General features: G+C 36.8%; 1 protein-coding gene across 1 annotated transcript in view; it reads right to left on the bottom strand.

Annotated features, from left to right (window-relative positions):
• lrp1bb (low density lipoprotein receptor-related protein 1Bb) overlaps nucleotides 1-15,589 on the bottom strand; it is a 251,548-nt gene that overhangs the window by 19,709 nt on the left and 216,250 nt on the right. Inside the window, exons 70-81 of the mRNA XM_040148223.1 lie at nucleotides 13,448-13,554; nucleotides 13,093-13,225; nucleotides 12,513-12,635; nucleotides 12,207-12,329; nucleotides 10,526-10,669; nucleotides 10,124-10,258; nucleotides 6,558-6,677; nucleotides 6,110-6,351; nucleotides 5,512-5,735; nucleotides 4,527-4,633; nucleotides 2,618-2,734; nucleotides 2,159-2,332 (exon numbers count right to left, since the gene is read on the bottom strand). Coding sequence (XP_040004157.1) covers nucleotides 2,159-2,332; nucleotides 2,618-2,734; nucleotides 4,527-4,633; nucleotides 5,512-5,735; nucleotides 6,110-6,351; nucleotides 6,558-6,677; nucleotides 10,124-10,258; nucleotides 10,526-10,669; nucleotides 12,207-12,329; nucleotides 12,513-12,635; nucleotides 13,093-13,225; nucleotides 13,448-13,554 — 1,749 coding nt within the window. The remainder of the gene's footprint in view (nucleotides 1-2,158; nucleotides 2,333-2,617; nucleotides 2,735-4,526; nucleotides 4,634-5,511; nucleotides 5,736-6,109; nucleotides 6,352-6,557; nucleotides 6,678-10,123; nucleotides 10,259-10,525; nucleotides 10,670-12,206; nucleotides 12,330-12,512; nucleotides 12,636-13,092; nucleotides 13,226-13,447; nucleotides 13,555-15,589) is intronic.

Below are 15,589 nucleotides of genomic sequence, written 5' to 3'. Positions count from 1 at the left end.
GATTGTGGAATGTGTTATTTCTCAATGTCTAATTGAATAGCGATACCTTGTATTGTTCTTCTCATTGCTGCCTACAGTTGGTACACAACATAATGTAAATATCTCATGAAAATGTACCCTGAATTAATCAAAATTACAAACACTTCCATGAACATGGATTGTATTGGGTTCGGTACTGATACTTAGCACGTGTAAGATGTAAAAAGAGGTCTGGCAATAACAACTCTAAGTTTAACGTTTGAATTTAAAGCAACACAAGAATATAATCAGTGCTCAGATTTCTTACACAGCATATTGGAATGAAAACCCAGAAAAAAAAATCCAAATGGTTGTTTTGGTGGTTTTGCTGGAGTTATCATGCCGTCGTGTCATTTTTGCAAGCAAAGTACATCTTCTGACCACAGACTACACACTATGCAGCTGGATTAATGAGTCTCTTGGGGAACAGAACAGCTGCCCTTTGAGTGAAAAATCTGAGATATAACAAATAACTGAAGCTGGGCTACTACATGAAGAAAGTGGAAGGAAGGACATGGTTGTATTGACTGACTGTGTCTAAGGATACAGATGGGTGTTTTTTATGACACACAAATGAAACAGTATTATGTCTCAAGGAGAGCCTCATTCAATTATTTTGACAGCATATGTGCTGTTTCTTTAGGTATCATTTAAATATGTATTTTATATTAATTGAATAACTTTAATTAATTTTGTTCAAATTGAAATTTGTTATAACAATAAATTCATATTTACAGGAAGACTGAAATTTTTCATCCAGTAAACTGATACCATATGTGCAAATCATCATATATTGGATTGCCTTGTAAGGTTTACTTGGTATGGGCTTAAATATGGTTGTCTTTTAGTGTTTATTCACCTGTCCCTCCTTATATTATGTTTTACTTAAAATCCTCAACCACATGTGTCAATTACAAAACCAAGACTACAATGACACATTTTTAAGGGTCAGTGTTAAAAAACATGAAGAATACACTCGGTTAAGGTTAACGTATTTCATAAACTGAGGAAAAAAAGCACTTTTACCCAAGCACACCTTATCCTTTATTTTCATTCGGCATTTTTTTAACACAAATACATATATATATATATATAAAACTTAGGTCAAAACATAACACGGTTGTCCTTAAATATCCAGACAGACATGCACAAACCAGATGCCATTCAATCAATGAAACCTTTACAAAACCCATGCCACATCAGTTCCAGCAGCTGTTAGTGACTGCCTTCCACAAACCCTCGTCACATGAACCTTGTAAAAGTGCCTTTTATCAGAGTTTAATATGCAATTATGTAAAATAGCTTTACTTGGCTGATACTTTCCAGCTTGCCTCAACGGAAAATCATTCTTTATAATTATTATTCTTTTAATAGTGAAAAAGCTGTGTTCAAAACAATATCTGTAGTTATTCTCAAGGTTACTCTAGTGTGTGGTTAGTTGCCAATCTTAAATGTCAACTGTTATGCGTATTCTTTGCCTTGCATGCCTGTTTTGTTCACTTCCTTATAAATATGGTGTGCAGGTCTTAAAGTCTGTAAATAAAGTCCACGGCAGTCTTTATAAGAAGAAACACATTTACAATTTCGCATTTCTTAGGCATTGATCATGTCTAAGAAATGCCAATGAGAAAATAACTGTACCTAAAACTGAAATAAAGTAAAAATGTAACAAAACATTATTTCCATGAAAATAAAAAGTAAAACTACAACTATAAATACATCTTGAAAACTAACAAAAACTAAAAATGTGAATTCAGGAAATATAACTATCCTGTTTGGCGCAATTCTAATTTTGTAATTCCTCAAAGAAAATACTGTATATGGTAAATGGACTGCACTTTTACAGCACTTTTCTAGTCTTATTGACTAATTTGGGATTCAGTATCTTGCCCAAGGACACGAACCACCGAGCTTCCCGTGAGTAGATGACCCACTCTACCTCCTGAGCCACAGCGGCCCCCTATTGTGTATATTATATAATAATTTGATATATATATATATAAAATATATATATATATTATATATATAATATATATATAATATATATAAAATATATATATATATATATATATATATATATAGACTTACTATATTTGTGACTTAATACTTAAAAAATGAAACTGATGGTAAGCCAACTTACCATCTTGCTGTTTGTAACGATGGGAGATCAAAACATTTGTGGGCTTCTCCACCCCCAAACTGAGAAATTCCACAGACTGTTTGCCGTACTTGTGGATCTTGAAGACCTCATGTTTTAGACCGGTTCCATAGATGTAGTCTTCAAATAGATCAATTCTGTATGGCTGGGAGATTCCTGTAGATCCAGCAGAGGAAAGAAACCAGATGACATCAAGTAACCCTTTTAGCACACTTGCAGCCTTGGGATAATGAAAGTTTGTAGTGGCAGATGGAAGAAGGAAAAGTATGGTATGTGGGCAGACTGATCTTAACACACATTGTTTAGAAGCTTACTCTTCTGAGACAAACAAGCAGTGTTATTGTTGCAACCAATAGATAAAAAGTTGAGGAAACCAAAGTGCAACACTAAAGTTTTGTGTGTAAAAGAAAAAGCTGTTCTTTGTGTTCCAGTTGGCTTTACCATGTCTGTCACTGATTGCCACCAGAGGGTCCGAGCCATCCAATCTCATGCTCCCTATCTGTGAGAGCTCAGGATCAGCCCAGTATAAACGTTGGTTAAAATAATCAATGGCCAGCCCTGTGGGAGGATGAAGGAAAAAGAGATTTATTTACCTGACAAATTACACAGGGATCATCAAAGAATCTCTCAATAAAGGAGACCTTAAGGTCAGGATGGTTGTATGTGGCAGATCAACAGGATATGGAAACAGTTTTTCTTTTGTTGCTATCTCCATTTGACTATTTACATTCAATGTGCTTATTTCAAAAATACCATAGCAGATCTACCATCTTGTTGTGCACTGCACTTTTGATAGCTGAGTTTAGGGATGCCTACATTACAATTTCAAAGTGGTGACTCACTCTTACTTTCTCTCAAATTTGACTGGATAATTGGGCACTTGGCTGCAGCATTTAAATAGGTTTGCGTTTTTCCACCGATGATAAATTCCCCTTTCTGAGACCAAGACCGAATATAGGTCCTTTGAATTAAAAAAGGCCAAAGCATCTCTTCAAAACTAGATCACCCATAACTTTCTCCCTATAGACACACCAACACTCTTCAAATGGCGGTAAAGTATTCCCTACTTATGAATTTCCTTTGCACATTTTTGTATATCTTTAGATACCATATTAAGGCTCTTACATTAGAGCTGTAGCTATAATGTAAGAGCGTTAATAAATTGGCAGGGTACTATGATTGCACTGCGTGTACAATATGCATAATATACAGTGTAAATGGAATATCTATAAATATATGTATATTCATTATAGTTGTACAGTAGTATATGGGTCATAACACACTCCATACTCGGGGACCTAATGACGCTTGTTCTAAGGGTACCATGCAGGTACCTATAGGAACCCGCATGGTTCATTTTAACATTTGAAGCAGGTCACAAATGTCCTTGATATTTCTTCAGTTTTAACTTGAAATTACTCTAGTGGGTCTAGTATTAGCTAATTAAGTGGATAGTTAATTCAGTATTTTACAGTGCTTTGTGTATTCAGTGGCTTGTCAGGAATTATAGACACTTGCATGTATTGCACAGAAGTTACCATCATTTTATTACTTCCTCTTCTGTGCATGTAATTGAAGAACATCCTTGCTATTAACAGTGTTTGTTGTATTTAAAATTGCATTTCGTCTGGTGTTACTTCGAACCTACCCCTGCTTCATCACTCCAAAACGCCATTCTAAACACAGGGAGAACTTTCAGCTCAGTAATTATATGCACAACCCTCTACGATCACTTAACTAACCTCCAATGGTGACTATACTGTAGACAATATCCCGCCAAACAAAACAGTGCCTTGTTTGACTGTTTCAAAATTAAAGGTATGGAAGTAAAGAGTAAGAAAATTAGGACAGATGATGAAACATACATGTACATACACAGGACTTGAATGAGTGGTAAAACTGCACGTGCAAGTGTAGCTGCCCAATAATAAAAGTACCCTGTGGAGTTTTGACAACCAGTAGCACTATGGAGCAATGCTTGTGTGAGCATGTCCCAGTTTTTTTGTTTTTTCTCGTGAACATGCAAGTTGGTGGCATGAAGAAGCTAAGATATGTAATGTGCAAGCAAAGGCAGAGAGAAAGACGACAGGTAGTGGATGTACTCATGAATGTAAACAATGAACGTTTCAAAATATTTCAAAAATCTGCTTTGTAATGTTTTATGAGAAAGGAAATGCATTAAACATGATTATTTTGCCTCAAGTATACACACATTAAGTGAAACACCAAACATAGATATTACTTTCTTTGTTTACAAGAAAACTCCACAGGGTAACTTTAAGGTACCAAAGTTACAACAAGAAAGAAACATGAAACATTGTTAATAATTAATGAGCTTTAAAAGAAATACCAGTGGGTCTCCTGAGATTTTTCTCCAAGAGTACTCTCCGTAAGGAGCCATCCATAGCTGATTCCTCTATATGAGAGTGATCACCTATTACACTCCAGTACATCATCCTGCAATAGACAAAGACAAATACTGTACCTCCCTGACAGCATTTCCTTTTAAAATATTGTAGATAGTACAGCATAGAATTTGCGTTTGTATCTAAAGTATACATATAACCTAATAACTGCATGCATATAACATGCACATAGCCTGATAATAGCAGCTGCTGCAACACATTAGGTGTTTCTGAGGAGAGATTTGTATAAATCCTTCTGTCCTTGGTGATGATGTAAAATCTTTACACTTACACTAAGATATAATGTAATTTCCACACTAAGGAACACTGAGGTCAGATAGTGATCTTACTGATGAGAACACATGTGGATGTAGCCGCTTCCTTGTTTTTGGAAAGCCCCTTCAATGGAGCTGGTTTGAGTTACGTTACGTGATATAGTAGGTAATGTAGGTGATTAAGCTACTTCCACTATAGCTCAGTAAATAATATATTTGTATTTTCAATTAGTATTAAGCAATTGTTAATGGATTACATTTTCCAGGTAACATTGTTTCCTCCACATTACTGAAAACTGAGCCACAGTAAAATGTGAACAGTCAAAGGTTTATATCTTAATATTTTTGTTAATCATTGATTTAGCATCTCATAGCTATCTTGATGGCAAAGGGAGCACTGCTTCCCAATATCAAGTGAAATACTTTTATTATGAGGCAACAGCAAGCCATGTTTAGATAGTCATGTTGCCTAAGTGTTGACTTGGCAGTTGAGTGGGCATTGTTAGTGTCCTGCCCACTAATCTCCATGGTAGGGGGGCAAATAACTGAATGTGTTATCAAAATCTTTTCTAATAATCCCACATCTATCTACAGAGTGTGTGTTAAGAGTTGTCAGTAGGAAAAGAGAATAGCTAGAGAATAGTGCACAGCTTACCCTTTGGCTGGGTTGACAGCAATGGCGTATGGTTCTCCTGCTATGTCAGTAATCAAGCGGGTGCAATTTGGTCCCTTAAGCTGGCCTACATTTATGGAATATCGTAATTTAGTCCAGTGGGCTGTGTAATAGCTGAACCAGTGCATCCGAGAATGATCAGTCCAATAAATGTTGCCTGTGATCCAGTCAGCAGAAATATCTCTGGGGCGACGGAAGTCTGAACACTGCAACCAATGATAGCTACAAAGTCAGGTGCTATATTTACCTTTTGTGCATACATTCATTTTAAGTTGTGGCTCATGAAAGACATAGCAATGAAACAATTTAACATGTAACTTAATAACATATCATCTGAACTTAAATTGACAGACAACATTAGCAAATTTGCAGTTATGGCATTTTTAACTTAATACTTATAATATGTGTGGTCAGAGGACATAGCTAGACATATTAGGAATTATTATATTAGGAATTAAGTTTATTCTTGCAATTCTTCTCAACCACAAATCTGAGAAAGTATGCATAATACATCAAAAAAGTAAAAAATTAAAAAAAAAAATTATTACACTACATTTAAAAAAGAGTTAGATATACTTACAATGTTTCTGACGATTGTTTTTGTTTGACTTCTTTCTAGAGTGTCTTTGTAAAAAATTCCACCAGGGTTAAACTGGGTTGCCCAGATAAATTTTTGGTGGTGAAACAGAGCGTCCATCCCAATAATACGGGCATTGTCCTCAATGTGAGTGAGAAGTTTGTGTCCATGGCTCTGGTTAAATGGATACACAAAACTTTGGATTTCAGTATCATTTGCTATGTAGAGCACTCGATCTTCTGGTCCTGCCCGATGAGTTATTAATATGTAAAAAAAAGAAAAAAGGAAAATTGGCTGAATTCCATTTTGGGTATTAGACAACAGTTTAAGGACAGTACATATAAACACAGTTTAACATTGCACTCATTATACAATGAGGTCATATCACCAGATTAGCATGTGTGCAGTATGCATAAAATATAGTTCAAAATATACGACTTCAGGATCATACCTTTTGCTATGCAGTTACCATTGATCTCCTTGTAATTTCGGTCACATGTGCACTTAAAAGATCCTTTGGTGTTTGTGCAGTAATGAGGACATGTGTCAAACTGCAGACATTCATTTATCTCTGAAAAAAGAGAGACTGATTTACTTATGAACATGTTACTTTAGAAATGTTTCTGTGACTAAAATGGCTGCAAAGTGTTTATTTATATTTTTCTTCATCACTGAAATGCTTTATCTGCTTTCAGAGATAATGAGTGATGAATGACAAGGCCAGAAGTAACTATGCCCAGAGCATTATATGCATTAGCAAGAAATACAGTATACACCTTATTCAAGTTTTCTCCATTATAAGTGGTACCCTTGACCAATTAGGGAACAGGAACTTACAGTATAAAAATGCAGCAAATGACACTTCTGTCTTGCATAGAAGCAATAACTAACAAAAAGCCATTAACTGGGAATCAGGAACCAGATGAAATGGTTGACCAAATAATCAAAGCTATCAGCTCTCTAGACAAGAATGCACTGCATGCAGTATTCTTCAACCGAAATGCATGAATTCAGTGGAAGTAGACATAAGTAGACATATTATAAAATGCCATTAATACAATTTCTGACAATTATGTTAATTAATAAAATGTATCATATAACAATCTTACAATTTCACAAAAGTAACCTACAGTATTTTCTGTTACCAGTTTAATGTAATGACTTTATCCAACTTTACTTTTGTTTTAATTTATTGTATCATGTAGCGACATACTGTACATTCTGTTGTACCTTATCAACCATTGATTTTTTTAATATCAGTAAAATACAATAAGGAGTCAATCTGTTTAACCTGTCCAGAGGTTCTCCACATAATGGGGGAGACTGAAGATTAATTGTTGTGAAACTTGAGGCCTTAGTTTGACATATTTTGATATGATTTGACACAGCTGAAATAATCACATTATTTGTGTCCATTTAGACCATTCTTCATTACCAAAAATTGTCTTGTCTGGTTTTAGCAGATGAATTTAGTTGGATGGTACCCATTTTATAGCTTATTCCTTCAGCTGTAAAATGCTTAAATGGGTTATGTAAATTCTAATGTGATTTTACTCAATAAAAACCCAACAAAAACTTTATTGATGCTATAGCCTAGCCTGACTACCAGATCACCAGCCAGTACTTGAAGTCCTTGTTGAAATTATTGGCACCCCTGAATTTTAAGTACAGAATTTAGAATATCCTCAGAAATAACCAGGATATTTTAATAAAATGTCCAAAGAATCTGAACAAAATAAAATAAAATTAAAAAAACAAAAAACAAAACTTGCATAATAGTGAAAAAATATAAACACAAAATGTACCCCAGAGACAATTATTGGCACACTTCAGTCATATTTGGTTGCAGAACCTTTGGCAACCATGGAAGCCTAAGAACATTTCTTGTAGCCATCTAGATGCTTCTTGGACCTGTCTACTGGTAGTTTCTGCCACTCTTCCATTGCTATACGTTCAAGCTCGTTGGTTTGCAGGAGTCCTTTTTGTCATGGTACATTTCAGCTCTCTCCAGAGGTTTTCATTAGGATTTAGGTCAGGATTAATTGCTGGCCAGTTTAAAACAGTCCATCTTTTCCTTGTCAACCAACATTTGTGCGGCTGGATATGATCTTTGGGTGGTTGTCCTGCTGAAAGACCCAAGACCTACACCTCAAACCTAGTCTTCTGACACTGGGTAATACATTTTGCTCTAAAATGCCTTGGTAATCTTCTGATTTCATCATTCCTTTAATACATTCAGTGCCTCCAGTACCAGAGGCAGCAAAGCAGCCCCACAGTATGATAGTACCTCCACCATTTACTGTAAATAGGGCGCTGGTAAATGGTAAATGGACTGCACTTATATAGGGTTTTTCTAGTCTTATTAACCACTCAAAGCACTTTACACTACTGCCACATTCACCCATCACCGAAACTTCAAACAGTGCACTTTTCTATACATACTTCGTTTTCTACACACACACACTCACACACCGATGGGGTTCAGTATCTTGCCTAAAGACATGCGGACTGGAGGAGCTGTGGATCGACCCACCGACCTTCCCGATAGTGGACAACCCGCTCTACCTCTTGAGCCACAGCCGCCTATTCTTTTCCTACTGGGCTTCATTTTGTCACCCACTGATGTATTGCATTCCCAAAAATCTCTACTTTGGTTTTATCTGTCTATAAAACATTATCCCAGAAAGACTGTGGCTTATCTATGAAAGTTTTTGCAAACATTATTCTTGCCTTTTTGTGCCTTTCTTTCAATAGTGGTGTCCTCCTAGGCCTTCGCCCATGGAACCCCACTTGGTTTAGTGTGCAACGTATGGTACGGGCACTCCACTCCAGATTGCTCAATGTCTGCCTGAAGATCTTTAGATGTTTTGCGTGGTGCTTTCTCCACAATCTGCATTAACCTTCCAGACTTCTCTCATTGAGTTTCTTCTTAGAGCCACGTCCTGGAGGCGTCTTTCAGTGTTATGACTGTGAAACTTTTTGATAACATCACAAACTGTTGAAAATGGGATTTCAAGAACTTTGGCGATTGCCTTGTAGCCTTTGGAATTATGATTTTTGATAATAGCATTTCTGATGCTCTCAGACAGCTCTCTTGTCTTTGCCATTTTGAGAAAGAAACAATCAGCAACTTTTTATGCAGTAAAATCATCATTCAACTGTTAATTCAGGTCATGTGAACACAAAAAATTAAGAACAGCTGAGTCTTTTTTGTTTTTTATTTTGTTTCCAGGAACGAATTAAAATTCATCAAAACGGTGGGAATAATTGCGTTGAGCGTAAATTATATGTCTATTTTTTATTTTAATGTATGAAAGCATTTTTTTTTTTTTTGGTTCAGTAACTTTGGACATTTGATTAAACATTCCAATTATAAAAAAGTTGGTTAATTTGCATTTATTTCTGAAGATAATTTAAATTCTGTGCCCATAATTTCAACCACGACAAAGCTACTAACATCTGGCTTTTGTCTTCAGTAGGAAAGGGTACAATCTGTATTAATTCACAGGTCAAATGACTTTGCAGTAGGCACAGGTATTTATCGGCTCCAGCTCTGATCGGCAGTGATGGAAACATGGGTGGACACACTAATTTTCGCCCCTTTTCCGGCATGATGCTATGAAATTTCCGGATTTTGGCACACGCAGTAAATAGCCAGGAACATCCATGCTGCTTTCTACTGTGTACTAACCCTGTTTTCCGGTACGTTTGTGACGTTGAATGTGGAACACCCAGGAAAAAAAAAAGAAAAAACAGAAAAGCAAACATGTCTACTCGCGGTGCGAAAGGAGTCAATCGCCTTTGTTTAGCAGGTTTACCCACGTTTAAAAATGCATATACGCACCAATTTTGGTGTAAAAAGGATATAACTAAGGTAATAGACATTCCAGTATGTCACATTATCCCAAGAAAAAGACAAAAGCCTACCCTTGTCTGTGATCTCATTAAATGAATTAAAAACTGCTATATCATTAACTCTTATAATGGGGAAAATTTGTAAAATTGAGTGTACATTACCTTCACAATGTCCTGTCTTTTGGTTCCTCTTAAAGCCAGGTTTGCACTGACATATAGCATTAGCAAATGTCTGGTTGCAAATTGCATCCTCTCCACATGGAGTTGTTTTCTTTCCACATACATCTCCACTGGAAACTACAAATAAAGACAGGACTTTGATTACAAACCAGTCCTCTGCATTTTAGACACCCGCTGTGCTTTCCTTTTGATGTGCAAAAGCCAAGAGGGCATCATCATATAGTACACAACACACCTAAAACATGGGCATACATATATTACCATAAATAACACAACATAATTTTTTTGTTACTTATGGAGATTGCTCAGCTTATTGATGCACTTTTCATCTCATCTGAATACTTCTTTGATCTGTATGATCAAATCGGCTGGCGTTGCACTTACAGGCCTTGCAGTCTCGCTCGTCTGACCCACCATCCCCGCAGTCAGTGAAGAGGTCGCACTGCAGCTGGATTGGGATGCAGCGTTGGTTACTGCAGGTGAACTCTGTCTTCCCACATGGCCGAGGTCTTCCGGCTACCACCTCTGCTTCAATACACAGTGTCAGTTGAAAAGACAAAAAAGAACTTATAACTTAACACATGCAGTGCCAACTACAAATATGTTGCTTTCAGTTTCAAATGATATTGTAGTATAAGACCTATTTGGTGGTCTGGTATGCACTCGTGGGGACAGAGTCTATCAAGAATATTTAAACATCTTGTTACTTTCACTTTTAATTCACTGAATTTTGAAAATAAGTGTGATGCTATTGGTCTAACACAATGTCCCAGACTACCTATATTACTTGCTGCAAAACAGATAATCTTGTAAACAATACCTTTCCTTTCTGAACCTTCAACTCCATAATCAACAGTCAGTTTGTAGCTGTTGCCAAAATAAAGGATGTAAACTATTAGAGAAACAGTTGTTTGCTGATTATATAGCCTACAAAAATGTTTAGGTACTTTGCACATTTTGTTTTTGGTCATCAATTTACTTGAATTAAAAACATACAGTTCTTATCTTTCCTAGTTAAATATGCTGAAAAAGAATTGTTGTTTTACATCCACACCCAGCACAACAGAGAGAAGGAAGGAAAGAAACAACATGATGGAGAGGCAGATGGAGGGAACGATGGAATTAAGGTGAGATTGAAGGGATGGATGGAGGGTAGAAGCATACAATGGTGAGAAGTAATGGAGTGAGGTAAGAGATGGATGGGTGTATTAATGGAATAAGAAAGGAAGATGAATGGAGGACAGAAGGAATGAAAGAGTAAAAGATGAGGGAAGTGATTTGTCCCCCTCTTTCCTGTCCTGCTCTGTGTGATTGTTCACAGCAGGCTTGCATTGAGGGAACATGTCAGGACACTTTATGCCTTTGGGCATACCAGAGAAAATAAAAAGACATTTTCAAAACATGCGCACACGCATGCACGCGCACAAAATAAATAAAAAATAATAATTTAGAAAATTGAACTATGTTAAGTACACCAAAGGTTTTCAGAGCAGCCTGTAAATCTCTCAGTTAAACACAGTATCAGATATTCCACCTTTTGCCTCCTATCTGTAAACTCAAGGGTGATGATTAGCAGCACATGTATCTAACCATTGAGAACAGAGAGAAAAATCACCCCTTCATTCAACAGTTAAACTCATATACTGGCAAAATGTGAAGAGGTTTGTAAGAAAACACTGCTTCTTTTGAGACGTCACATGCTAAAAATGTTGTGACCCACTGATTGAGAGTACAGTTTGAAGATCACTATTAAGTTTTGTTATGTCATTTACGGTCTGCTTTAAAAAGTCCACAACCAACAGGGGTCACGGGATGCCAAGTTCTGCCCCAAGTAATGTGTTAGGCTGATAAGATGTCTGTATTTTCATACATAATAACACAATACAATATTTGCAACTCTGTGGGTCAAGGACAGGTACATCAGGGGAGCAGGTTTATCAAATAATAGAAGCAGACATCTCCATTCTGTTTAATAAACTGACCGTCACTTTAGTTTTATTTCTACATAAGAATTTGCGTAATGCAAATTTAATATCAGATATGTATTGGTGCATTCTGTGCTCACCACACTCTTCTTCATCCGAGTTGTCACCACAGTCATCCACTTTATTGCAGACTTGGTCTGTGCGTAGACACACATGATCATTTCTGCAACGGAATGGCCTTGTAGGAGGGCAGGGAAGTTTTGCTGTAGATGAAAATACACAAAAAGCTAATGGATGTGTCTTTCAAAAAAAGAGACAACTGCATGAAATCTTGTATGAAAAGACGATGAAATATTCTCTCTTGGGAAATAGAAAAGTAGTGGCTTATAAAATATTCATCAATTGTCTTCAAAAGAAAGCCTTGTGAGAGTACAATATCAACCCACCACACATGTCTATGTCTTCATCAGAGTTATCTCCACAATCGTCCTTGCCGTCACACACCCACATGTGGAGTTTGCATAAGGTGTTGTTGCAAATGAATTCATCAGCCCGGCAGAAAAAAGCACCTGCAATTACACAGATAACTCCCTAAGACGTTTAACACTGTAACTCAGGTAGAAGAATGCATTCAAGATTGTGGAAGATATGACTCAAGAAACGTCTATGACAAGATTATAATGACAAATTATTCTACATAATGATCCAGACAGCCCTGGATCATTAAGCCTCACAAAAGCAAGTATGAATCTTTTTCTGTCTTTCATCTCACTTCAAATCTCCCAGTCTCACTATATTTAAAATCCCTACCTCTGCCAGATGTGCTCTCAACTTATTTCTCGTGTACTATTCTCCGTTATTTTGTCCCTTTTATATTAAATGCTCTGAAATGGCTCACTAGCATCCCTGTTTGATAATAATATTTGCACTGTAAACACTTGAGATAGCAAATGAGAATCACTTTTTACCAATCAAAACTTTAGTATCAGTCATTTTTATGTGGGGTCACACTCATACTGTACCTACCCTGACTGCAGTTTTCCTCATCACTGTGGTCCATGCAATCCAACACGTCATCGCAGCGCCAGCGCCGAGGAATACAGTGAGCACGATTCAGACATAGAAACTCATCTTCTCTGCACTCCTTCACACAGCCAATCTGTCAGCAAAGACACACCGTAAATCACCAAAACTTTTGATGTCTAATGATGTTGTCAGCTGCAATCAAAGAAAACCAAACCACTGAATGATTCATGTTTTAACCTGGTTTGATACATGACCGGACAAACAGCTCCTCACTATTGAAGTACTGTGAAACTGTGCTACTTAAAAGACAACATTTTTTGGTTGCTTTTTTTGAATCATGTGCAGCTATACTGACCTCATCCGAGCCATCCAGACAGTTGTCATGTCCATCACACCGCAGGCTGGCTGACACACACCCTCCACTGGTACACACATACTCGTTCACAGAACATGAAGGGACTACTGGAAAAGGGCCAAGTATATCAGTCAGTAACAATCCCCGACTTTTCTCCCCTAGAAATCACTCAAGTGAGACCTTTTCAGTTTCTTGTTCAATGAACAAGTGGAAAACTCCACCTCAACGTAATACTGACTGAAAATGTGGCTCTTTGAGAGAAATTATTGGAACCTGTCACTCCTAAATACTGTAGGATGTTGTCCATTCATGTCAAAGTGTTCATACTGTGCACTACCTGCTGCCGAACAAAGTGCTTCACAGTACTTGGTCAGTAACGAACAGTGGTACGCAATAGAGCAAATGAGCAGAACTGAGCCCATTTCTACTCCTCAACAAAATTATTACATATTGTATTGCAGAATATTTTAAAGGTCTCTGATTAGCATTGAAGTACAGGGAGACAATTGAGGAAATTTCTGATAGTAAGTCACACCATAATTCGCTTTTCTTTGTACTTTTTATTGTATAGTAAGAAGTCTCTTAAGGACAGGATGTCAATACATTGACCATTTATTTAACCAATTTCTTCTGAGATTATGTACATTTATGATAATAATGCCAGTTTTAAAAACATAATGGATTTGTGCCCATAAAATAAGGGCTTCTTTCGTTTGAATAGAAATGTTAGCCTTCATAAGGAAACATTATTACATTTGTCATTTGGTTTTGACACTGTTTAGTTTTGCAGTGATACAGAACTATGCTGAATCTTTCAATGAAAAACACTGAGTACAACTCCTAAGCTACTGGCCTTTTATTTGACTTATTGCAAAATAATAAAAGTCACTGAACTGTATGAACTCCACTCTTACAGATCAGAAAAACTAGAATTACCACCAACAAGTCAAGTTGCAGTTTACATCCATGTCTGTCCAGACTCGTATAATATATGTAAGTGAAGACTTTCATAAAAATAATTTAATAAAAATTACTAAGTGTATTTTATCATAATTTACGTATGAATTCTTGAGTTATGGCCAAAAACATGTTTTGTGAGATCACACTGACCTTGACCTTTGACCACCAAATTCTAATCAGTTCATCCTTGAGGCCAAGTGGACAGTTGTGCCAGATGTAATGAAATTCCCTCTAGGTGTTCCTGATATATTGTGCTCACGAAAATGGGACTGACGTGAGGTCAAAGTGACCTTGACCTTTGACCCCCAAAATCTAATCAGTTCATCCTTGAGTCCAAGTGAACGTTTGTGCCAAATTTGAAGAAATTCCCTCAAGGCCTTCTTGAGATATTGCGTTCACGAGAATGGGACGTACGGACATACAGACGGACAATCCTTAAACATAATGCCTCCTGTCACGGCTGTCACCGGTGCAAAGACATAAAAATTATATACAGTGGCTTTGGAAAGTATTCAGACCCTTTGACTTTTTGCAGAATTTATTGGGTTGGAGAATTAATTTTAAAAAGGAAAAACTTGCCATTTTTGACCTTCTACAATCTACACTCAATAACACAATGACAAAGTGAAAACATGACATTTTTGCAAGTTTATTAAAAATCAAAGATGGAAATATCTAATTTACAAGAGTATTCAGGCCCTTTGGTGTGGCACTCCAAATTGTAGTCAGCTACATCCAGTTTGCTTTAATTATCCTTGAGTTGAGTATAGAACTTGACTGGAGTCCACCTGTGACAAATTGAATTGATTGGACATAGTTTAAAAAGGCACATACATAAAGTCCCACAATTCACACTGCACGCCAGGACAAAAACCAAGCAAAGAAGTCCAAGGAACTCTCTGTAGACCACCATGATAAAACTATGGTAGACATAGACATAGATCAAGGCAAGGGTATAAAACCATTTCTAAAGCTTTGAGTGTTCCCAGGAGCACAGTGGCATCAGTAACTGAAGAAGTTCGAAACCAGCAGGATTTTTCCTAGGGTTGACTGTTGGTCCAAATTTAGTAACCAGGCATGAAGGGCCTTGGTCAGGGAGGTAACCAAAAACCCAATGCTCACTTAACAAAGCTTTAAAAGTCCTCTGCAGAGATGGGAGAAACTGCCAGAAGGACGACAACC

This window comes from Xiphias gladius, chromosome 16 (genome assembly GCF_016859285.1).
Source record: "Xiphias gladius isolate SHS-SW01 ecotype Sanya breed wild chromosome 16, ASM1685928v1, whole genome shotgun sequence".
Lineage (NCBI taxonomy): Eukaryota > Metazoa > Chordata > Actinopteri > Istiophoriformes > Xiphiidae > Xiphias > Xiphias gladius.
This window is presented reverse-complemented; position numbering and strand designations above follow the sequence as displayed.